The sequence below is a fragment of the Myotis yumanensis genome, unplaced genomic scaffold, assembly GCF_028538775.1.
Source record: "Myotis yumanensis isolate MYYU_CA2020_CCGP unplaced genomic scaffold, mMyoYum1.0.hap1 SCAF_10, whole genome shotgun sequence".
Lineage (NCBI taxonomy): Eukaryota > Metazoa > Chordata > Mammalia > Chiroptera > Vespertilionidae > Myotis > Myotis yumanensis.
In genome coordinates, this window is record NW_027223761.1 from 70,110,269 (window position 1) to 70,136,129 (window position 25,861).

Genomic DNA, 25,861 nt, shown 5'->3' on the forward strand with positions numbered 1-25,861 from the left:
AAAGATACATGCTCTTTTTGACCAGAAAGGGGCCTCAAACACAGCAAGAATAGTTTCAGTCAAATGTAAAAGAGAGGTCATAGAAAAAAAATCTAAAAACAGTAGAATGGAGCCCAGTGGGTGTGGCTCAGTGGTTGAGCATCGACCTATGAACTAGGCCATGGTTCAATTCCTGGTCAGGGCACATGCCTGAGTTGTGGGCTCAATCCCAGGTAGGGGGGTGTGAAGGAGGCAGCCGGTCAATGATTTTCTGTCATCATTGATGTTTCTATCTCTCTCTCCCTCTCTTCCTCTCTGAAATCAACAAAAATATATTTAAAAACCAAAATAGTAGAATGGAATTCCTATTTGTTTTTAAAAAATTCCTTCTCAAGAGTTCTTATATTTCAATATGATGAATAAGTAATGTACAAAATTTATTAGGTGACCGTGTAAAACAACATACATGGGAAAAGTATGTCCACAGTGCTTAGTCTCATACAAGAAACACTTTCCATGTCCTTCAACGAAAAGACACCTGGTTTCTGTTTAACACCATTGTGTTAGACAAGGATTAATGACGACACAAGGGCATTCAGAGCTGGATTAGCAGTTTCAGTGCCTAAAAGAAAATGCAACTAAGAGATAGTCATTCAACAAGTATTCATGTGGCACCAGGCTCTGCTTGTGCAATTTAGTCTAAGAATTCAAAACAACACTTCTGAGGTTTGTAAAAAAAAAAAAAAAGTCTCTTGTTTTGAATGTAGTGATTGCATTCTTTTAAAAAACATTTATTTTTTATTGTTGACACTGCATTCTTTTATAGTTTGAGCTCTGAAGGCTGAGTTTCTTATCTGTAATGGAGACAGATATTCTTTGCTTCTTACGCCTAAGGAAGGCTAAACGAAACAGGTGGACAAATGCTTTACTAACGTTTAGCACAAAGCGAACATGAAGTATATTAACATATTGTTATAGTGGTCCCCTGTGAAACACTGGACCCATCTAATATGGCTAATCATTTTAAAGACAAAAAGGAAACAGACCACCTTGTTTTGTAGATATTGAAGGCTAAACATGCAAACCAGAGGCACTACCGTTCCACACCCCTCCTAATGGTCCTGAGCAGGATCGGAGGTGAACTCAGATGTACCGGAAGTTTCAGAGAAAGGGGTACAGGATGGGGGACTCCGAAGTCACATTTTCTGGGTTAGAAGGGCTACCTGACAGCCTCACCAATGACACAAAGTGATGCCAGCTTTCATGGAAAATACATTTAATCAGTCTTCTGAAAAACTACAGAAAATGATGGCACCATCTTTTGAGAGAATATATATACTAACTGTTCCTAAATAGAAAAACTCAACGTGCTAAGACATAACCATCTTATTTTGCATGAATGCTCTGAAATCTAAGTGTATGACTATCTGCTGCCCATTATGCCATTTTGCTTACTCAGACTTGAGCATGAACCTGCTCTGGCGCTAAGAGATGATAGAAGCATTTTCTGCCCAGTGACTTCATCTGTAAGGGCGACTGTCACATTTCACTGCAGGAAGAGAAGATTCCACCTTCTATTTAAAGAACTTTCACACAATGTGGGTAAACAGCAAACATGAGAAAGGTTCACACAGGCTGAAACAGGATCCTGTACCATGCACTGCTGACAGTAAAGGTTGTTCTCATATCCTTTCTTTCCCCTCTGCCCGCGCCCCAACGCCCATCCCACAAAACCTCACAGGGAGAAAACAGGAGGAAGGAAGGGCCCACACTGTGAAAGGGAAATGGAAACGTATAAAGAACCTGGGTTTCTAAGCAGATGGACCCACATCCATCTCTGATCTTGTTATCAGAGAAAAAAGACTCTTCCTCATTTGTTTAAGAAACTGTAGTCAATTTTTCTGTTATTTGCAGCTACACGCATCCTTAACTGCTACATTAATCAAACCATAAACCAAAAACACTGGCAAAGCTATACTAATATCAGAAAAAAATTTTATGGCAAAATTACTAGCAACAAAAAGTTATTACCTAATAGTAATAAAGGAAAAATTCACAAGGGAGCTATAATAATTGTGATCTCAGTCTCCATATGAGGATTGCAAAAGATCACAGGATTTCTAGAATAAATGGACAGATCCACAATCATACAATGAACAGATGGAGCAGAAAACATTTAGTGAGACTGTAGAATGGACAATGAACAATTACAAGCCTGATCTAATGGACATGGGCAAAACCCTGCACAAGAAGTCAGTCTTTTCAAGAGCACAGGAAAGACTGATGAAATTAGCTGTGTGCTAGGCCACAGAACAGATTTCAACGGACATCAGACATATGTATCACAGATAATATATTTTGACAATGTTATTACTTTGAAGATATAAGGTTCTAGTTTAAAATGAATATTGCTGTTCACCAGCAAACCAATTAAAATAAGAAAAAATAATCTCATTTGTATCAGTAACAAAAACTAAACAAATCTAAAGAAAAAGGTAAAGCAAGAGATTTATAGAGAAGGTGAATATTGAAAACCTGTAGTAAAGGTAATAAACAGTGGTTCTCAACCTGTGGATCGCGACCCCTTTGGCGGTTGAACGACCCTTTCACAGGGGTTGCCTAAGACCATCCTGCATATCAGATATTTACATTACGATTCATAACAGTAGCAACATTACAGTTATGAAGTAGCAACGAAATAATTTTATGGTTGGGTCACAACATGAGGAACTGTATTTAAAGGGCCAGAAGGTTGAGAACCACTGGAATAAGAGAAGATCCAAGTGAAAGGAACAATGAACCATCTTCCTGGATGCAAGACCCCAATTGATCTATAGTGCACTACAACTCCAAGAAAAATCCTCAAAAGGCTTTTCATGGAACTTGAGAAGCTGATCCTAAAGTTAACATGGAAAAACAAAAGGCCAAGAATAGTTCAGCAATTCTGAGGAACAAAAGAGGAGGACCTTCTCCACTAGTTATCAATACTTAGTATAAAACTACAGAAATCTAATCACCGTTGTATTGGTCTAGGCCAGTGGTTCTCAACCTGTGGGTCGCGACCCTTTTGGGGGTCAAACGACCCTTTCACAGGGGTTGCCTAAGACCATTGGAAAACACATATATAATTACATATTTTTGTGATTAATCACTATGCTTTAATTATGTTCAATTTGTAACAATGAAATTGGGGGTCACCACAACATGAGGAACTGTATTAAAGGGTCTGGGCATTAGGAAGGTTGAGAACCACTGGTCTAGGCAAAGATAAAAAACAAACATAAAATATGTAACAGAAAAGTGAGCATAAAGTGACACACATGTATGAATGTTAAAAGTGACATTACAAATCAATTCAACAAACAGTATTAGGGCAATTGGTTATTTATATGGGAAAAATAAAATTGTGTTTTAAACCATACACAAAAGTAAACTGTAGATCAAAGATTTAAATTTGAAAGAAAATATTATAAAACTTTTAGAAGAAATGATAGGAGACATTTACATCAGGATAGGAAATACTTCTTAAGGAAGATATGCAACCCATGCTATATCAAGGAAAAGACTGATACATTTGGGCACATAAAACTTCTTTATGTAAAAGACTCCATGAACAAAATAAAAATGCCATAGATTGGGAGAAGGTATTGCAACATATAGCACCAACCAAAAGGCTAGTCCTCATCTATATATATGAAAGGCTAAGCGACTGTCTAACTGTCTGACTAGCCGGTAGGTATGACTCACACTGACCACCAAGGGGCATAGCCAGTAGGTATGACTCACACTGACCACCAGGGGGCAGACACTCAATGCAGGAGCTGCCGAGCGACAGCAACTTTGCAGAGTGCCCTCTTGCACTCTGGGACCCCTGAGGGGATGTCAGAGAGCCAGTTTCAGCCCGATCCCCGCAGGCCAGGCTGAGGGACCCCACCTGCTGGAGGGACTCTGGTCACTCCGCAGACGCCCTTTGAGCCAAGGTGCCGCCCCAGGTGCGGCCGGCTGGGGAGGGACAGCAAGAGGTTGGCTCTGGGGTGTGTCCCGGCCTGTCTCGCCCAGTCCTGTCCCACCAGCCACCTTCTAATTAATTTCCTTTCAATGTGCACGAATTCGTGCATCAGGGCACTAGTAATATATAAAGTACTCCTAACATCAAGGAATTTTTTGTGTAACAAGTTTTTTTTGTTTTTAAGGCAAAAAAATATGAGCAAATTCACAGAAGAGGAAACCCAAATGACCAACAAACATGAAAAGATGCTCAATAGTGAAGAAATGCAAATTAAAGCCAAAATTAGACACCACTTCACACTCATCAGATTGGAAAAAATAAAGTTTGCAAACACCAGATGTTGCCAAGGATGTGTGAAAGCAAGAACTCATAGATTACAGGTGGGAGTGTGAATTGGGGTAACAATTCAGGAGGACAATTTGGCAAAACTTTATAAAGTTGAAGGCGTGTTTTCTCTAAAACACAGTATTTCACATTTAGGTTGAGGAAACCCAACAGTAACTTGAAAAGGTTTAATGCAATTAGCAGCTGGTGTTCATCCTTGGCCCAGCCTTAGCTCTCACAAGGGGGCAGGCTAAAGTCTTATCTCCTGCAGGGAGAGGGAAAGGCAGACAGGTGGGGATGTATAAGGTGGGTTCCTGAGTCTCCAATACTTTCCCAGCCAGTCTTTCCCTTACCAGGCCAAAGAAGTGAATGCTGACCAGGAAATCCCTGGAAGGGCTGCTGTTGCCTTAGAATTCCTTGCCAGCAAAAGCCCAAAATCACCCCTCATAATTCCTATTAAAGTCCAAGTAGACAACTACCAACTGGGTCCAAACTGCAGATGGGACTTCCACAGACTAGGAGAGGCTGTGGGAGACTGACCTTAATCTAACCTTACTGAGTGACGCACATTGAAGGATGTGACTAATCACATGTGCTGGATACAACATAAGGGGCAACTGAGGAGGTTCTGATAAGCAATTATAAAAACAGTAAGCTGACAAAACTACGAAAAACAGGATGTCAGAATAAGCTCAATGTACTTACTGGTGCAGAGTAACTATCTGCTAGTGTTTACTAAAAAGGTTGGATGATATTTAGAAACTGTAGCTTTAATTTCATATAAACAGAGAAGAAAAATCATTATAGTTCTGTAGCCACTTTCAAACTATATCTGCATGAATTCAGGGTTATTTCTTCTCAGTACTAAAAATTTTACGAATTGGCATGTTCCTTTGGGCCTCAAATTCTTTTTTATTTCAACCCTTTGGCAATAAGGATGGTCTACCTCAAGTGAGTCCTTTGCTGGGTGAATTTGTTGGAAGATATTGGTCACTTTTAACTAGTTAAGAAACCCCAAAGGTTTACTCAAAAGTGTCCCTTCAACTACTCTGGCTCAGTGGGATTGGGCTCCCGGGGAAAATTCCCAATCCTCACTGCAAATTTTGAATTACTATTGAGTAAATGGGTAATACAGGCTCGAAAGTTGCATGTGGTTCACCATTGGTTTTAATGGTAGCAAACGACAAGAAACCTGCCAGCAGGTCTCTTTCTTAAAAGCCTTAACTTACTGTCATGTTTGGAACAGGCAAGCGTATAAAATCCTGTTTTGCAATGGCCAGAGGAAAGCTCTTTCCTAGTATCTTTAGAGAGATTTTAGAAAAGACATTCATTAAATAAAAGGACTACTGGTATCTCTGGATCCCAGGAAATGAATGAACTGGACAGCCATAAAAAATTAAGAAACTGAAAGCTCCTTTCTCTGTCTCTAGGTTCTCAACCCTTCTCTGCTGTTGCTCCTTTCACCCTTCTTCGCCTCAGTCTGGGACCTGGGAGATGACCATTGCTTGGCTGGATGGTTCCCAATGGATTTAGGATCTGGGGGTAACTTCCCTTTGAAAAGAGAGAATTACCAGCCCTACCTAAATGTTCTGATATGGATTCTACCCTTGAGAATCCTCTGGCACTCCACATGCAAAACAGCTAGGGTAGTAGAAATGATTAACAGGAAGGAACAAGGAGTCTGAGGATTCAGATAAAAGACTGTCCTAGAATGAAGGCCTCAGGTTGGCGAATGGTTGCTCTGATAACTTGGAAGAAAGGGAAACAACAAAATGAGACTAAAACTGCAGTGCCATACAAACCAACTTACTTCTCATCTCAATGTGAAAAAAAAAAATCAGCCCTATTCCTTTGGAGCCCCATGGACCCGTGCCTCCTGTGAACTCACTGCTCACACAGGGAGCAAACCCTTTTCTCCCCCAGGATTGCTGGGTATATCAGCTGTGGTGAGAGTGCATACGCCCCTTTCCCTCGTTCATATTACCCACCCGAAGAGTCATCTTCCAGCGCTTTGGAAAGCTCTGCCAAAATGCACCAGGGCTCTCCAGCACGTTGCCATCTGCAGCCTCTGCAGGATGGACACTGGCTCCTGCAAGAGTCTTGCCTCTTGATGACTCAGCTCGACTCATCAAACAGGCATCATGGGGCCAAAGGATAACCCTCACAAGGGAGTACCCTGGGCTCGGGCACCTCCTCCAGCTCAGGCTGCTCCTCAGGCCTGGGACACCCACTGCGGGGAACTGCTGATGGCAGTCTTTGAAATCCTTCTGCAGCAGGTGACCTGGAGGGGCTGCCCTGCCACTGCTGCATGAGTCCCCATTGATTTCATCACTGGGGCCTTTTCTAACTTAACAGAGATGGATTCTCCAGCTCTGTGGTAGCCTTCTTGCTGGAACTGAAGTGAGAAAAGGTACTTGGATGGTAAGGATAGACAGTTTCTCAGGTACTGGCAATAGCAATCCAGTTTTGGGTGGAAATGGAGAAAGGGGAAGACAGAAAGAAACGCAGGGCTGCAGTGTTACCTGCCCAGTTAGAATTATTCAGAGGGAGGAAACCTTTTTCTGAGAACACCAACAAATAAGAGGACTCCCGAATGGAGAGTCAGTACGATGCCACTGTAAGAAGCCAAGGACACTGGAAGAGGAATGCTGAGAGACTGGGGAAGACGCAAGGAATGTGGCCTCCTTTACTATGAAGCTTTACTACCTCCACCAGGAGACTCTTCCCCCCAAGAAACCAGACAGGAAATACCTGGTAAATAGTGGAAACTAAGGAGCAAAATGGACATAACTGGAGAGCCCCCGAGCTGGGAACGGGAAGCCTTCATATGCACATTTCTTTTTCCTGCCTTAATCTTCTTCTGTCCTTTCTTATGGATCCTGGAGCCATGCATTTTCTACTGACCTTTCTGGTTTCACCCGAATCCAGAAAAACACACACATTGTGGGTATCTCTGAACAACCTTCCACCTGCTCTTTCTCCAATGAGGCTCCTGAGCAAAGAGGTCCTCGGTGAGAGGACTGAGTCAGTCTTCTTAATGCTGTGACCTGCTGGGAAGAGACCTGCTGCATAAACGAAGGGCTGCCCTCCAGGTAGAGTGTATTTGAAGCTCTTGGGAGACAAGGCACCGAGGTAGTGAACATGTGCTTACCTATACGGATAGTAAACCCGTGCTGGGGTCTGGGCCAGAGTTTGGAGAACAGAGGCTTCCTAACATCAATGGCAACTTATTGTTGATTTATTAGTCATTGCAACTTCCCCAACAGATTTCTATAATTCATTGAATTATAATTTCAGACAATCAGATGAAATTAATTTACAGACCGAGCTGTGAAAGGGCTGCTGGAGTCTGGACGGGGGTAATGGAAGTCCCATTACTTCCACCCAGGGACTCCCATTCAGTTTCAGACATGCAACCCCCTTTGAATTCGAAATTGGAAACCAAGGGAAGCTAAAATGAACACAGTTTATCTTTGACAAATGTATGACTTTCACTGGCATAACTTTTCAATATTACCCTAACTTATTTTGCCTTACATCTAATGGGATTATATTTAATTTATTCATATATACTACTGTAACTAATTTGAAAACCATATAAATTCTTTTCTGTCTTCAACAGAAGGGCAATTCAATCAACAGTCAAAATAATATATTTGCTACATCTTTTATCAACACCATATATACTCCCACTAGAGCAGTGGTTCTCAACCTTCCTAATGCCGAGACCCTTTAATACAGTTCCTCATGTTGTGGTGACCCCCAACCATAAAATTATTGTCGTTGCTACTTCATAACTGTAATTTTGCTACTGTTATGAATCGTAATGTAAATATCTGATATGCAGGATGTATTTTCATTGTTACAAATTGAACATAATTAAAGCATAGTGATTAATCACAAAAACAATATGTAATTATATATGTGTTTTCTGATGGTCTTAGGTGACCCCTGTAAAAGGGTCGTTCGACCCCCAAAGGGGTCGTGACCCACAGGTTGAGAACTGCTGCACTAGAGAATTGAAGTATACTTGCTTAGTAATGTGCCATTAAATATCACCAATTATGGTTAATAGGTCATAAAGACATATTTTGTAATGCAGAGAAAAATGCAGGGAAACACATGTTTTAATGTACTTTGGAACTTCAATATGGAACCTTAGTATTTGATATATCTAGGAGATATAATCTCACAAATTATACTTTCTTAAGTTATATATACACATATCATTTTCTAGATTAACCACAGGACAGGAAGAGTTATTTCAGAATTACAACTGTTCTCTTCCAGTGGTAAACATAAGGAGCAATAAAAAAAAAAAAAAGGAAATTTAAAAAAGGGAATGAAGTAATTTATTATTAAAGGGAACCCCCTCTTTTTATTTTTCATGGCATTGAAAATAAAAGGGAGAACAAAGGAATCTCTTTTTAATTATCTTATTTCCTCAATTTGATTTTGCTTTAGTTTTTGTTTTGAATTAACATATTACTTAAAATGTTATACAGAAACTTGAAAACTATAGGTGATTTTTACTTTCTTTTTTTTTTTTTTTAATATATTTTATTGGTTTTTTACAGAGAAGAAGGGAGAGGGATAGAGAGTTAGAAACATCGGATGAGAGAGATCGACCAGCTGCCTCCTGCACGCCCCCTACTGGGGATGTGCCCGCAACCAAGGTACATGCCCTTGACCAGAATCGAACCTGGGACCCTTGAGTCCGCAGGCTAACGCTCTATCCACTGAGCCAAACCGGTTCGGCGATTTTTACTTTCTTATAATATTCTAAAATTTATGTACTAAGTAATATGATAAAAGCTATTCATAAAAAGTCTTTCCATAAATCTAAAATGTAATTATGAAAATTAAACCTAGAATGGCATATTTAATACTACTACCAATGAATATAATATTAGTGATACTACTACTAAAACTAGTACTACTACTAAATAGAGATGGCTTTGATGAGTAGGCCAATGCAGTGAAAATACGGCCTCATTATGCATAAACAGAGTTGGACATATGAAAATAGATTTTAATTTCAAAGGATTCTTAGAAAAATGGCTTTAAAATGCTCTTCATTAATATATTTTCCATGTTTGATGACTATTACAAAGAAATTCTTACAGCCTATGTCCCTGAAGCAGAGAAAGGCTTGCAGCTGGATAGCACCTTCAATATGGAAACCAGGCACCTGACTTCCTATCATTGTTGTCTAAGTAAAGTTCATATTGTATTTGAGAACATATTAACTTCATGTGCTGACTCATAGCATCTAGAATTCTTTCTTTTACTTTCTACAATTTACTTACTACTTATAATTGATTGATGCTATTTTGTCACTCTTATAGCTATTCAAAGCTGTTACCTCTGATTTCTTTTCCAAGATTAATTTGAGGCTAAAACTAGTTATCTGGATGCTAAATACTGACAACACCACCAAAAAACTAAATCCACGCTCCCCTGCTACAAATAGAGTTCCATAGTGTGGCTCAGAGGCCCTTCTGGGAGCAGGGGAAGCAAGTTTAAGTGGGAAACACAGCTCCACCTATGCACCCCAACTCAAACCGATCTCTGCTTTTGTTTGTTGTAAATACTGGGCTTCCACACAAGATGTGCAGGATTGTACTGCTTTGGAGGAAGAGAAAGTCTAAGAAATTAATGATTTAGGACAATGAAAATATCCGACATCAAAATTACAATGGAAGTCTTGACATGAAATACCTACTATTAGCCTCCAGTTGGTTACAGACCTAACAGCAGTTTGGTTTAGAGAGAGAATTTTCAGAATGGGAGAGGGTAAGGAAAAAGAAAAGGAGACAGATTTCTTTGACCTTATAAGGTCCATAATTTGAAAGCAAAGTTAGTAATAGGAAGCACTTGTAGCTTATCCATATCCAAGGGGGTGATCAGTCTAAAAAAGCTGAAGAGAACATATCTGTTAAGTAGATGTAAAAATGTCTTCAATATTAACAAAAGTAGAAGGCACTGACTCTAGTCACTTTTTTCTTATTTCTTATAATTGAGTAACTTTTCCCATTTCTTATAATTACTAACACTAGTTAGGTGAACTGTAATTAACTTTATTCATATGAAATAGGACTATTGATGTTGATGTTTGCTAGGTTAGGGTTTAAACAAACACATTTGAGATAACAGGAAAGTTTATTGACCATTGGCCTATTAAAATTCATGACTGAAGACAACTAGAATTATGTACTTAGGGTTATAAAGAGATGCAGTGGAATATAATTAATATTTGCCTTTGTCAGACTCCATGTGATCTAACTAAACAACGGAAAAAACTAGTTCTGATTCTGATTCTTTTCTTACTCTCTATGGATTTTCCTTAAAACAGTAAGAGAAATGGTATACCACTAAGTAACCTGTAATACCGATGACACTCACCTAAGAGGGAATGTGAGCTGTCCTTTAATTAATTATTTAATTAATATTAAGTCCCTACTAAGGGGCTTAAAACATATTCCAATGAGAGGCTATCCAATAGAAATACAATGCGAACCACATATATAATTTTAGATGCTCTAGTATAGCACATTTTAAAAAAGTCAAAAGCTGTTGACATTAATTTTAGCAATAAATTGTGTTTATCTCAATGTTTCAAAAATGATTATTTTAACACAATCAACATAAAAGTTATTTGACATATTTTTATACTAAGTTTTCAAAATCTGATATGTATTTTACATTTATAGAATATCTCAATTTGGACTAGAGATATATTTTTAATCCTCACCTGAGGACATTTTTCAATTAATTTTTTTAGAGAGAGAGAGAGGGAAACACCGATGTGATAAAGAAATATTGATCGGCTGCCTCCAAACTGGGATTGAACTCTCAACCTATGAATGTGCCTTTACCAGAATTGAACCTGCAACCTTTTGGTGTATGGGTTGATGCTCCAACCAACTGAGCCACCCAGCCAGGATTGGACTAAACACATTTTAAAAGCTTGATTGCCACATATGGCTTGTAGTTATCATATTAGGTTGTACAGGTTCCTGACACATACTTTCAATAAACTTTTGTTGAGGGACAAAAAACAAATTTGAATGAACTCTGGCAACTGTAATCTCTCCTACAGTCTAAACCAAACATGCAGACTAGGTGTCCACGAGGATTTTATTAACTCTAAGTCAGTGCTGCACTTATCTGGCAAACTGGCAACAGGACAGCAAACAACTGGAGGCAAAATGGCCTTCAATATTCAATTGACATAGAAACGAGTTCTCAATTTCTTATGCCTTCACAAACCAGGCAAAAGGCTCTGCACTTTTAAAAAGATTCAACAGAAGCTTAAAATCCATTTATACAGACTGCTAAATTTTGCTTGTATTTTACAAATATATGGGCTGTTCTTGATAGAAAGGTTATCACAGCTTATACATTTTCTTTTTTAAAAATATATTTTTATTTCAGAGAGGAAAGGAGGGAGAGAGAGGTAGAAACATCAATGATGAGAGAGAATTATTGATCAGCTGCCTCCTGCACACCCCCCACTGGGGATCGAGCCTGCAACTTGGGGGCATCGAACCCTGATCTCCTGGTTCATAGGTTGATGCTCAGCCACACTGGCTGGGCACACTTATACATTTTCTCTGTTCATATTCTAATTCTAAAATCTACATCTGGTTTCTGTTCAACTTTAAGAAAATGATGGTAAGGTCTGACCCGGAATGCTCTTCTATATTCAGTTAACACTCAGATTTATACCAACAGCAGCTGGTTTCTAACACGTTCCTTTTTTGGGGGTCGGGAGAGAAGTGAAAACTGTCAAGAAAATGGTTGCTTTATTTCTCTATTCTATACCATTTGATTGGTAGAGAAAAGTCATAATATTCTTAGTTCATCTTTTTTTCCAGGAGTTGTCTACAACTTAACCTATGCATATATTTTTTAAACATAAGTAGGTCTCCTTGTCTCCAGTCTTAGTGTTCAAATTCTCTAAATTTATCTGCAGAGTGATCTTTCTTAAAGGCAAATGATATGCCACTTCTTCCTTGCTTAAATTCAATAGCATGAATCCTATTGGCTAAAAGTGATCTACCTGAGATTATTAGCAAAGAAAATATTTGTCCTAATACTCTACACAAACATGCACCAATATTGCTTACCCACCGTCTAGAGCAGGAGTGGGCAAACTTTTTGACTCGAGGGCCACAATGGGTTCTTAAACTGGACCGGAGGGCCAGAACAAAAGCATGGATGGAGTGTTTGTGTGAACTAATATAAATTCAAAGTAAACATCATTACATAAAAGGGTACGGTCTTTTTTTTTTTTTTTTAGTTTTATTCATTTCAAACGGGCCGGATCTGGCCCATGGGCCGTAGTTTGCCCACAGCTGGTCTAGAGATTTGATCTAAACCCAGAAACCTAGCTTCAGTGTCCAAGATAGAGAGTTTATAATGGTGTCTGGTGGTGGTTGAGTTTCAATAGTTTGCTCATATCAAAAAGAAAAGTGTCTAGCTTCCTCTCTGACTCAACAGAAGAATTTGTGCTACAGCGTAATGCAGAGGCAATGCTGAGGCTCTGGGTTTTCCTTGTTCACCATTCTTATCCTATCTAATAAAAGAGAAACATGGTAATTAGCGTACGACCGCTACCCTTCCCATTGGCTAATCAGGGTGATATGCAAATAAACTGCCAGCCAAGATGGCGGCCGGCAGCCAGGCAACTGGAAGCGAACATGAGGCTTTCCTGCTTCAGTGACAGAGGACTCCAACATTCCCTGCCTGCCTTGCCGGCCTCTGAGCTGGCAGTCTGAAACACTGTAACAAATATAGAAGCTAAACAAAACCCCAGAAACCAGCTTTCAGCCAGCCGGGATCTCAGAGCTGGAGTTATACATTATTTCGATTATAGAATGCAAACAAACCAGATACCTGCTTTCAGCAGCGGAAGCCTCAGAGCTAGAGCCAGAGCTAAAGCTGGCCCAGAATAGAAAAAGAAAAAGAAAAAAAGGAGCGGTTGGGAGCTTCAGTCAACTGCCAGCCTGAAAGCAGCCCTCAGCCCCTCACCCAGACTGGCCAGGCACCCCAGTGGGGGCCCCCACCCAGAAGGGTGTGTGACCAGCTGCAAACAGCCATCATCCCCTCATCCAGGCTGGCCAGGCACCCCAGTGGGGACCCCCACCCTGATCCAGGACACCCTTTTGGGCAAACCAGCCAGCCCCCAGGCCTCTATCCTATGTAGTAAAAGGGTAATATGCCTCCCAGCACCGGGATCAGCAGAGCCGCGAGGCCTCCTGGCACCGGATCAGCGTGACAGGGGGCAGCGCCCAAACCCCCTGATCGCCCTGCGGCTCTGTGTGTGACAGGGTGCGTCCCAACCCCCTGATCAGCCCTGCTCTGTGTATGACAGGGTGTGGCGCCCCAACGCCCTCCACAGGCCCTGCTCTGTGTGTGACAGGGTAGAGCCATAACCTCTCCATCGGCCCTGCCCTGAGTGTGACAGTGGCGGTGCCCCAACCCCCCTGATGGGCCCTGCTCTGTGCATGACAGGGGGCAGCGCCCAACCCCCTGATTGGCCCTGCTCTGTGCGTGACAGGGTACAGAGCCCCAACCCCCCTGATGGGCCCTGCTCTGTGCATGACAGGTGGCAGTACCCCAACCCCCTGATTGGCCCTGCTCTGTGCGTGACAGGGTACAGAGCCCCAACCCCCTTGATGGGTCCTGCTGTGTGTGTGACAGGGGGCAGCGTCCCAACTCCCTGATTGGCCCTGCTCTGTGCATGACAGGGGGTGGCGTCACAACCTCCCCATCGACCCTGCCTTGAGTGTGACAGGGGCGGTGCCCCAACCCCCCAATCGGCCCTACCCTGAGCGTGACTCAGGTGGCATCGCAACCTCCCAATCCGCCCTGCTCTGTGCATGACAGGGGGTGGCGCCCCAACTCCCCAATCAGCCCTGCTCTAAGCCCGACCAGGGGCTGCACCTAGGGATTGGGCCTGCCCTCTGCCACCCAGGAGCAGGCCTAAGCCAGCAGGTTGTTATCTCCCGAGGGGTCCCAGACTACGAGAGGGCACAGGCCGGGCTGAGGGGCCTCCCCTTCCCCCCCCAAGTGCACAAATTTTTGTGCACCGGGCCTCTAGTCTACACTAATAAAATAAAAAGATGCAAATTGACTATACCTTCATGACGCCCCATAGCCAATCAGGAGTGAGTATGCAAATTAACCCGACAAAGATGGCAGGTTAATTTGCATACACAGGCCAGGGCAGGGCAGGAACATCCCCGGGACCCAGGTGCCCCAAGCCAGCACGTGCGCAAGCGGCTGAGGGCAGGGAGGGAACATCCCCCTCAGCGAGCGAGCAGACAGTAGGGCCCTGCTTGCCCCTGGCTGTGGCAGCAAGGGGCAAGCAGTCCTCCGCAGGGCCCCCAGAGAGAGCAGACACCAGGGTCTGTAGTGGCATCAAGCAGGCAGGTCTGCAGAGAGTAGAGAACCATGGGGAGCAGGCCTAAGCCGTCAGTAGGACATCTCCTGAGGGCTCCCAGATTGGAGAGGGTGCAGGTCAGGCTGAGGACCGCCCCACCCCTGCACAAATTTCGTGCACCAGGCCCCTAGTCTTTTATAACATCTGGTAGAAGCTAAAGTAGAATATAAAGATACAGTTAATTTTAATAAAGTCATGAAAGCATATTGAAGAAATCAAGGAGTTTCAGGAATCAAGGACTATGACACTCAACTGGTCATACTCCCATCCCCAATGGCTCACAAGGTTGTACATCATTAGTGAACTGACAAGTCATCTAACATAAAACCACAGATTAAAAGAGTGCTGGATTCGTTTAAGGAAAAATATGAATTTAAACTATTACATCTATGTGGATAGACTTAATTCTCTACTTCACTGCTAAACCATCTCAAGTTTAATGGAGTCACAAATGTGAAGGCTTGTAAAACTACTTAGAGAAAATAAAAATCTCATTATCATAGAATTTCATTTCAGAAATATTAATTATGCTTTATTTCTGTGTCTGTATCCGGAATATACATTTCATTGTATATCTCTATAATCAAGTACCTGCCCTATTAAGGAAAGAGGCCCATTTGCTGAATGACTAATTTGCTAAATTATTTTCTTTTTTTTAAGAATTAAAATTAACTGCAGCTTTTGGTCAGGAATCTTTAGCCCAGCTTCACTAATGTAAATTTCATTCTTTTCATGTTTCAGAAACCAAGCACTTTTTGAATGCTTAACATTTTATATGCAAAAGTTTAGGGCTTTCTCTAAATTTACTTTACCCTCTTTTTTACTTTTGCGTACTATGTCCTCTTTGCTCCTATATCTAGCAGTGAAATACCTGTCACAAATTATGCTAGACTACGTTCTGGGTATTTATCTCAATTTTTGCTCATGCAACAAACATATCCAGAGCTTCTATTAAGGTGACACATTTGAAATAGGATATTAAATAAGTCAAAACTTGATGTATGCTCCCCTAAGGCAATACAGGATCCCTGAAATTTTGGGACCCTCAGCTATATACTCTAGCTATGTACCTTGTCCCTGGGCAATTCTGGAGTCATCCAGATCTTAAGCGCATGTCTCCTTTTTGAAACTGTACCAATCATCATTGAAAACTGATGCTATAAACTGCAGTGAAAATAAAATGGGCTGCTAAATTGCTACTGTTCGATACTGAATAAAAAACTGAAATAACTAGTTTTCATTACATTAGTTACTATACTCTGGTTCTTTAAGGTAATAACAACTGCAATTTACTCAGTACCTATGACATGCAGGTAACTGGTATTAATTATCTCTAATAACAAGCCTGCAATATAAAAATTTCCCCTTTTAATTTTGCAAACTGAGGCTAGGGAGTATAAATAACTTAGCATTCTGTAGAGAATTACATTTTTAAAAAAGTCTATTGTGCTAATTTTAATAAAAATGCCTTTGCTTTCCTACTTTTAATTTATATCTAAAGAATCATTTATATCAGTTCCATGGCTCGCATTTAAATGAAATGAAAATATATTCATCTTATATATGGAATATATCTGAGAGATCAGGAAGGAAATAAAATAGTACTTTGTTCTTAACCCATCCCCACATTTACTTATTATGACTTATTACAATATGTATACATTTATTACAGAATAGGTTTGCCAAGCTTACTAGTAGGAAATTAATTTCAAAAGTAAAAGCATGTCATATTTTATGCGACATGAAATGGGTGAAATCTCTCTGCATCTTTGTTAAATTAAGATTCTGGATCTGAAGTAGATACGCATTTTTAAATGACTTTGCTACTTTAAGTAGATCTCATAAATGGCAGAATGTAAACTGTTTACTATGAGTTTTTATGAGTCCCGGTACATTCAAAGTTATGGATGTGGTCTGTTTTATTGTGACTGACGGTAAAATGCTGCTATAATAAAATTTCCTGTTGGCTTGCTCAGTCCTGGAATGCCTATGGCACTTCCACTAAAGAACACGACTGAGAGAAGGCCCGAATCTGAACCGCCCATATTGACAGCAGGGACATGGCCGTGCAGAACAGTGTGGGGTGGAAGTTTGTTTTCATAACTACATAAGGAGAGATCTGAAATGCCTTAGTTATGCCATCGCTTTGTTTACACTAGAGCTTTGATATGGATAATTTTCACCACGTGGGATGAGCATTGTTTAGAGTGTTCCATCAATTTTCAGTTGTTCAAGGACTTTTCATTTCCATTGAGAACTAGGTTTCGGTTCTGTGAGTTGACATCAGACTGACCCAACTGTGCCATCATTTATCCTGATGATATCCATCTTAAACGTTCATTTCCAGGTTTTATAAATCCAAAGCTCTCTTCCCCCTCCAAGGCCTGCATTTCCTCCAATGCCAAATCTCCTACTTGGGCCTTTCTTGTCTCCTCCTTTAGAACTTTGCTTCAAAAATTTAACTCATATGTCAGCTCCTCTCCTGTGGAGACTTTCCCGTCCCCTCAGCTTATATAGTTTCATTCTTAAAAACAAAACAAAATCCTTTCCCAACTTCTCTTCCTTCTCTTTCTTCCCTTCCTCTGTCAATAACTATCTATCTATCTATCTATCTATCTATCTATCTATCTATCATCTATATAAAACCCTAATATGCAAATAGACCAAACAGCGGAACAACTGAACAGCTATGACGTGTGCTGACCACCAGGGGGCGCATGCAGAACATAGTGGGCATGGGCAGCAGAGCGCGGAACATGGTGGGCATTGTCCACGGCGGGATGGTGGAGCAGGTGAGCAGGGGTGCCAGACCAAGGTGGGGCGCCGGTCGCTGTCATCGGGGCAAACCTCTGGTGGTTACTGAAAATTCTTTGCTCCTGTGCACTGCAGTCCTGCCCGATGCTCACACCCGCTGCCAGCGCCAGAGCCGCTGCTTGCACCTGCTGCCGGCACTCGGCACCGGCCCTGATTGCTCGGCGCAGTCAGCGGGTGTGAGTGGCAGCTGCTGGTCCCAATCTCCTCAGGAGCAGAGGGAGGTGGAGAAGCCCTGAGGGGCAATCGGGGCTGGTAGACATCGGCACTGGAGCCACCGCTCGCACCCGCTACTGGCACCCGGCACCGATTCCGATCACTCGGCACCATCAGTGGGTGTGAGCAGTGGCTGCCGGCCCCGATTGTCCCTGAGGGCTTCTCCACCTCCCCCTGCTCCTGAGGGGCGATTGGGGCAGCAGCCGCTGCTCGCACCTGCTGATGGTACTGGCCCCACTTGCACCTGCTGCTGGTGCCAGCCCCAATCTCTGTGCCATCAGTGGGTGTGAGTGGGGCCAGTGCCATCAGCACATGGGAACAGCAGTGGCAGGAGCGGGGCTGCTGGCAGACAGGGGGCCGTGGTGGGAAGGGCTGGGCGGGGGTGCAGAGGATGGGCCGAGACCCGCTCCTGTGCCCACCACAGCCTCTCGGCCCACAGTTCCTTTCAAGGTGCATGAGTTTGTGCACTGGGCCCCTAGTCCTAGAATAAAAGTCTAGTGCTATTCCTTCATTTCTTGACTTCCTGCAATTGGGCTTCTATCTTTAATATCATATGGCATTCTTGAAGACAAGGACTTCCTGGCTGTCATGTCCCCTGATCTTTTTTTTAGTACAACACACAGCGCATTTTCTCCTTAAAGTCTCTTTGAATTTGATGCCATTTGTATGTCTCCTGGTTTTTCTAACACTATACTTCTTTCTTCCTTCCTTCCTTCCTTCCTTCCTTCCTTCCTTCCTTCCTTCCTTCCTTCCTTCCTTCCTTCCTTCCTTCCTTCCTTCCTTCCTTTTCCTTCCTTCCTTCCTTCCTTTTCTTTCTAAATATATTTTTATTGAATTCAGAGAGGAAGGGAGAGGAAGATAGAAACATCAGTGATGAGAGAGAATCATTGACTGGCTGCCTCTTGCACGCCCCCTACTGGGGATCCAGCCCACAACCCAGGCATGTGCCCTCAACTGGAATTGAACCTGGGACCCTTCAGTCCACAGGCCGATGCTCCATCACTGAACCAAACCAGCTAGGGCTCTTCTTTTTTTTAATCCTCACCTGAGGATATATTTATTTACTTATAGATCTGAGGGGGGGGGGGGGGGAATATTGATGTAAGAGAGAACCATTGATTGGTTGCTTTCCATACATACCCCTGACTTGGAATTGAACCTGCCACCCTTCGGTATATGGGATGACACTCCAACCAACTGAGCCATACCAGCCAGGGCACACTATGTTTTTTTCTAACACATTTTTCACAATACTTTCTCCCTGGATTATCACTTTCTTTTACCTCCTGACCTGTAGATATCCACACTGTGAATCTTGAATAGTTCACTGACCCAAGCTATGCATTAGAAATACCTTGGCACTTAAAAAAATGTCAGATTCTCTGAGGGTTGAGGCCTGGATTTGTAAGAACCCCTCTGGTGATTCTGGTACTGGGCTATGGTTGCAGGGGCTATTCTAGGACCTATTACGTCTTCCCTTATTACTCTCTCATTTAGCAAATTCATGGTATTTGGACCCTAAATATTATCATGCTAAGGTACAGTAGGTCCTTGGGTTACGTCGGAGATCTGTTCCTACGGAGCGACATAACGCGATTTTCGCCGTAAGTCGGAATGCACCTACATAAGCACCTACATCACTCACATGGAGCACATACACAGCCGTAATGAAGCGAAACAGTAAAAAAAATCTAAAAGAAAGATAACAATTCCTGACCTTTACTTGTGGTAAATAAATAATAAAAAACATAAAGCACATATGTGCATACGTTGAAATAACGGAACTTTTTTTTCTAAATAAATGGGAGATAGCGACGTAACCACGAAACAATGTATGTCAAGTCCGACGTAATCTGAGGACTGCCTGTAATTGTTCACTAGTTCTGGATTATTATCAGAAAAAAAAAATCATTATGTGGCCATGTTTGGAAAAGATTAAACAGAGAGGTTATTTTTGGAAAGACCTCTCAAGGTCACATACATACTTCATACCGCTATGACATACATACATACATTTATTATCTATCATCTATCATTTATCATCCATCTATCTATCATCTACCTATCTATTATCTATCAATCATCTATTTATCAATCTATCATCTATCTATCTATCTATCTATCTATCTATCTATCTATCATCTATTTTAATCCTCACCCAAGGACATGCTTAGAGAGAGGAAGGGAGGGAGGGAGAGAGACATCGATGTGAAAGAGAAACTCTCTGGGAGGTCGAGCCCCAACTCAGGTATGTGCCTTGATGAACAGCTGCTTTTTGGTGCATAGGAAGATGCTCAAATAACAGAGTCACTCGGGCTGGGCACACTGCTCTGACATTGAAAGCCCTCTTTTATAAAACGGTTGTTTGCATCCAAACTCATCTCCTACCTCCTATAATCCACTTTAAACATCACTGCCAGGTATCAGCATTAAGGCATAACTCTACTCTTGACATTCCCCTCCTAAAAAATCTTCAATTACCTTTGGATTAGGGCCAACCTTAAATTTCCTAGCCTGGTATTCAAGGCCTTGTAAGATCAAGCTTGAACCTTTGCAACTTGCTTTTGTCTTTCATTATATGATTTAAAAAAAAATGTATATCCCTGGCTGGTTTGGCTCAGTGGATGGAGTGTTGGCCTGTGGATTGAAGGGACCCAGGTTCAATTCCGGTCAAGGGCACAGGCCTGGGTTGCGGGTTCGATCCCCAGTGCGGGGCATGCAGGAGACAGCCAATCAATGATTCTCTCTCATCATTGATGTTTCTATCGCTTTTCCTATCTAAAATCAATAAAAATATTAAAAAAGAATGTATAGATTTTGAAGTCAGACATATTTGGATTGATACTATATTCTACCTTGGGCAAGTAATTTAAATCCTGCAAGTTTCATTTGCTTATAACTGCAAGTAAGATAATATAGCTTCCACCTACAAAGGTTATTTGGACAAGCTGATCCTCCTTACACCCTATGCAGAAGTATTTGTTATCCCCTACTAAAAACAGTGGTGCTCAAACTTCAGGATGCATCATTATAGTGGGGTACTGCTTACAAAAGGAGATGTCTATACCTTGATCTGGATTTGACAGGTCTGTGTGTGGACTAGGTAGGTCTCTAGAACGACACTGTGCAATAGGTGCTAGCTACATGTGGCTACTGAGCACATGCAGTACTGAAAGTCTGAAATGAGGTGTGCTGTGAGGGTAAGATGCCCAACTTGAAGACATATGAAAGGAACAATTCAAAATATCTCATTAACAATTTTTTAATTGATTATATGCTATAGTGATATTTTGGCTATATTAGACTAAACAAAATTTATTATTTACATTCATTTTACCTGTTTCTTTTTTTTTTATTTTTAATCCTCATGGGAGGGTATTTTTTCCATTGACTTTTAGAGAGAATGGAAGGGAGGATGGGGGAGGGACTGAGGGAGATACCAGAAAATTTAAATGACACATGTGCCACACATGATATTTCCATTGGACAGCACTGTCCTAGAATGTGCTTTAATTATTTTTAAAATTTATCTTTATTGTTGAAATTTTTAACAAGTTCTTAGATCACCTTTTGAGAAACAATATATAAAATTCTGAGCTCTATAAAACAATAATTGATGCCTTCATATATCTTTATGTCCCCAGTGTTCTAAACATTGTGAGCAGTTATCTGTACAGTACTAACTGAATTTAGATGCACTTTAAATTTTAAGCCATCAAAATTTTTATAAAATATTTTATAAAAATATTTCATTAGAAGTTCTGCATTTGTTTTTTTCCCTCTCAGTTCCTAAATAATTATTTTTGAATTACATCTCTTAGGTAAAATAAAAATTGAAACTATTTGTTCCTAAATCATAAAGATAGTTTATTTTCTAAAAGAACTGTGTTTTTTTTCTTTTCTAAAAAATATAATTTTATTGATTTCAGAGAGGAAGGAAGAGGAAGAGAGAGAGAGAAACATCAATGATGAGAGAGAATCATTGATCTGCTGCCTCCTGCACGCTCCCTACTGGGGATTGAGCCCACAACCCGGGCATGTGCCCTTGACCAGAATCGAACCCAGGGCCCTTCAGGCCACAGGTTGACACTCAATCCACTGAGCCAAACAAAATTGTGGACTATTATTGTACTCAAATTCTTCATTTAAAACTAGTGTTTAACACTAAGCCAGGAACAAATGCTAATTTTTATAGCATAGTAATAGGGCCAGAAGAGAAAAAAAAAAAAAAGAGACATATCTGGGAAGGAGGTCTCTGTTTAGGGACAAATGGGGAGAAAATGGCTGACCACTCTAGAAGTAGAGAGATAGATCATTAAAAGAGATACAATTAGACATATGTAAGTTAATGTTAGGGTGCAGAATAAACTTGACTTTAACAACTGTTAGAAGAGAAACAGTCACAAATTTAGAAATACCTTTTAGAGATGACTTGGTAGTAATCACTGATGATTTCCCCCCCTTACCTCATTGCCACGTTGCTGCCATCAATAACGATTGGTCTCAGGTTTTCTCCATCATCGGTGACAATCTCTTGCATCGGAGAATCAGACCGCTGAGATTCCAGGGAGGACGTTTCCCGCATTATACTGTTCACTGTACTAACTGTTTGTTCAGCCTCACTTTTATTTCCAAGTTTGACAAGTTCTCCCAAAATATCATTGATTAAAGCGTCGGTACCAAGTTTGTTCAGCACAAGCTGAACCTGTTCTTCCGAATAACCTAACTTAAGCGCAAACTCCAGTTTTGTTTGGTATTCTCGCACCACGTCAGGGGGTTTCTTCACTTCCTTGGATGTCGTCTGGGGCTCTTCGGGTGTAAAGTCTTGTAAGATTTCACTGCCTTTGAGGACATGAGGCTCTAAACAGGGAGACCTACATAGTTGTCTGTGAGTCTTGGTTAATAAGCATGGCTCTACCGAAATGCTACTCAATTGTTCTGACTCATGATCAGAATTTGTGCTTTCTTCAGAGTCACCGGAGCTCGCATTCTCTTCAGACACCTCCTTTTCTGCCTTCCCGGAATTAACTTTATCCATTGTTGGTTTTTCTACCATTGACCAAGGTACAGATGTGCTTAAATGTGGGTCAGTGCTCTCCACACAAAGGTGGCCTAGGTCGTGCCCCAGATGATCCTTCAAGCCCATGAAGCTGTTCCGTGTACCTGACTCCACTTTGCTGCTTTTTCTGTATTCCTGAATGCAAAGCACCCCGTATTCCTAGAGAAAAATGTAAAATATTTAGAATTTAATATTTGTTTCATTTGTCTCAATATACAAGTTGAAAGGAGAATTACCAAACTAAATATCTATGTTCGTTATGTTAAGCCCATATTCTCTCAACCCTCACCACCCTTGCCAAGATAGCCTTGTTTTGCAAATGAAGTTAGAAATTAGAAGGGCCATGTGACCCCTACAACAAAGTAATAAGTAGTGAACCGTATTTTTTTTACCAATTTTTGTCTGACTCTAAAACTCCTATTCTTCTCCTATCCATGCTGCTTCTCAACCAGGATGGAAGAGATTTTTTTCAACTGTTAGAAAGGCCTATGTATGTTTCCAGAGTGACATATAGAATACTATCAAAAAGCATGTTTTAGATATGCTATGACAGTTTATGTACATTTAAAAAGATAATTCATAAAAAATTGTAAAAATTCTTTTTAAAGAGAAAGCCATGTGGAAAGGAAGGAAAACACTAATTTATAATTGTAAAAGTATCATTAATTATAAAATTAATAATTTAAACAATCTAAATACATTTCAAAAATGATTCCAGCACTGAGTTGAAAGAGCACAGATTCAGCAACAGCCAATAAGAAATTAAATAATTATAAAGTCAATTATATTCCATTTAAGAGATAGTTTGCCCTAATAATCTTATTTTGTAAATATTAAACACAGTAACAGGATGCAATTTTTTATGTTATGCTGCCTTTATTTAGCTCCAGGGACACTGGAGTTTATTTCATTCCAGGAAGTGGGGAAAAGCTCTTTTAGACTATACACATTTATAGAAAGCAGAGAAAATATTTCACATAAAATTAGCAGTAGCCCTGGCCAATTACTCAGTGGTTAGAGCATCAGCCTTCAGACTGAAGGATTGTCGACTCAATTCCTGGTCAAGGGCACGTACTCTCTTGCAGGTTCCCCAGCCCTAGTAGGGACACATGGGGGAGGTAACCAATCAATGTGTCTCACGTCAATGTTTCTCTCTCTCCCCCTCATTCCTTCTTCTCTCCCACTTGCTCTAGAAACCAATGGAAAAAATATCCTCGGGTGAAAATTAAAAAAAAAAATCAGCAAATAATTATGTACATTGAACAAATGTTAATTTCTTGAATTTTATAGGAGAAAATATTCCTATATCATATCAGATAACTAACCATTATCTGCATTTAATTAAAAAGTCATCTTTTCTCCTACTTTTCCCCTATAAAATTTCTATTACTGTTTAAAATGCTTCTACTGTTTTACCATTTTCCTCATAGTCTATTGCGAATAATTGTTACTTCTCTACTAGGAACAGGTTAGCAAAATAAATTATTTTCTCTTGTGCTTCATTGGAAGAACTGTATTTACATCAGTAGTTTACTTATTAAGGCAATCTCAGTGTCTATTCATGGATATTGTAAGCCAGTGGCAGCTGAATCTGAGACTGTCATAAAACATCTATTTATATAACCTAAAAAAAAGATACTGGAAAAACATTTAATTCTAAAGCTCTTTAACATCTTATTTACACTAGAAAGGAGCTATTATATAAATGTTAAAAGAAAATGCTAAGTGATTTTCTAAGTCCCACACTGAACGCATACTTGGTGAACTTACCAGTGCAAAATATTGCTACACAATGAAGTAAGTTATATTAATGATGGTAAATACTAGAGAGGAGAACATGGAAATCTTTCACTTGATACAATACACTAAAAATTCCTTCAGTGTAGAACTCCTACATACTTACACAGGAGTTTTTTTTTTCAGATTTTACCCCTTGAGAAGACAGGTAATTTTAATATCACTGTTCTACTAATGTAGCACTCATTAGTTTTAAAGAAACATCAAACTCTCCTGGCTCCTGAATGTACAACTGATAGAAATATTCCTTAGGAGAGCTCCATATACATCTGCTCCAGGATGAGGCTGTATCCATTTCAGTTTTTTTCTATTAATATGGATATTCATGAACCATATTATTTAGAATTAAAGAAACTTTGGAACCAAATCTTTACACTCACTGATTTATTAACTACTGTAATACACTGACACCATAATGCAAGTAACAAATCACCACAGCATCCTAATAAAAGGATATAGTTAAAAGAAAAATCTGCACTGTGGCCTTCGTAGAGCTCCCACCAAAAGTATTTTAAAAGAGGAAAACCTACTGGAAGCTGGGCTGCCTGGCAACCAGAAGCTGGTTGCTAAGCTGCACTCCTTTAACATGCCATCCTGAAGGCTAGCACAGTGAAAGCATAATTTGGTTTGAACAAAAGCCTATAAAAGAGACTGGGACTTAAGTGCGTCTGGTTTACCCTCCGAGAACAATGCAGCTGCCAAACCAATCTGGAAGCTCCGACATCATTGTTCTGTAAACCCCACAATCTGCTCTGACTGCAGGAAGTGTAGTTAATGGGCAACAGTTTTTATCTCCCCTGAAAAGTTTGGGTTTTGCAGAAGTGCTGTTGTGAGATAATTCTTCAAGATCATAATTCACTGACCAAATCTCTGAATTGAACTAGAAAATATAATTTTAATTTTGAGCAGTGTTTTTGTTATGGACTGTTTCAAACAAGATAAATACTTATAAAATGTACAGCCAGCGGGGAAAATTAGAATGAAATGTTATGTTTACAGCATAAATAAAATTCTTAATTTTTCAAAGAAACAAAACCAGATACTGTAGTTTTTATTTTTATTATTTTTTTAATATATATTTTATTGATTTTTTACAGAGCGGAAGGGAGAGGGACAGAGAGCTAGAAACATAGATGAGAGAGAAACATCGATCAGCTGCCTCCTGCACACCCCCCACTGGGGATGTGCCTGCAACCAAGGTACATGCCCTTGACCG

The 25,861-nt window shown here is 40.6% G+C and overlaps 1 protein-coding gene across 4 annotated transcripts in view; it reads right to left on the reverse strand.

The window, feature by feature from the left end:
- Nucleotides 1-25,861, reverse strand: part of ZC3H12C (zinc finger CCCH-type containing 12C) — a 67,075-nt gene that overhangs the window by 12,519 nt on the left and 28,695 nt on the right. For all 4 annotated transcript variants that reach the window (XM_070425959.1, XM_070425961.1, XM_070425960.1 and 1 more), the window contains one exon: nt 22,256-23,007. In XM_070425959.1, coding sequence (XP_070282060.1) covers nt 22,256-23,007 — 752 coding nt within the window. The remainder of the gene's footprint in view (nt 1-22,255; nt 23,008-25,861) is intronic.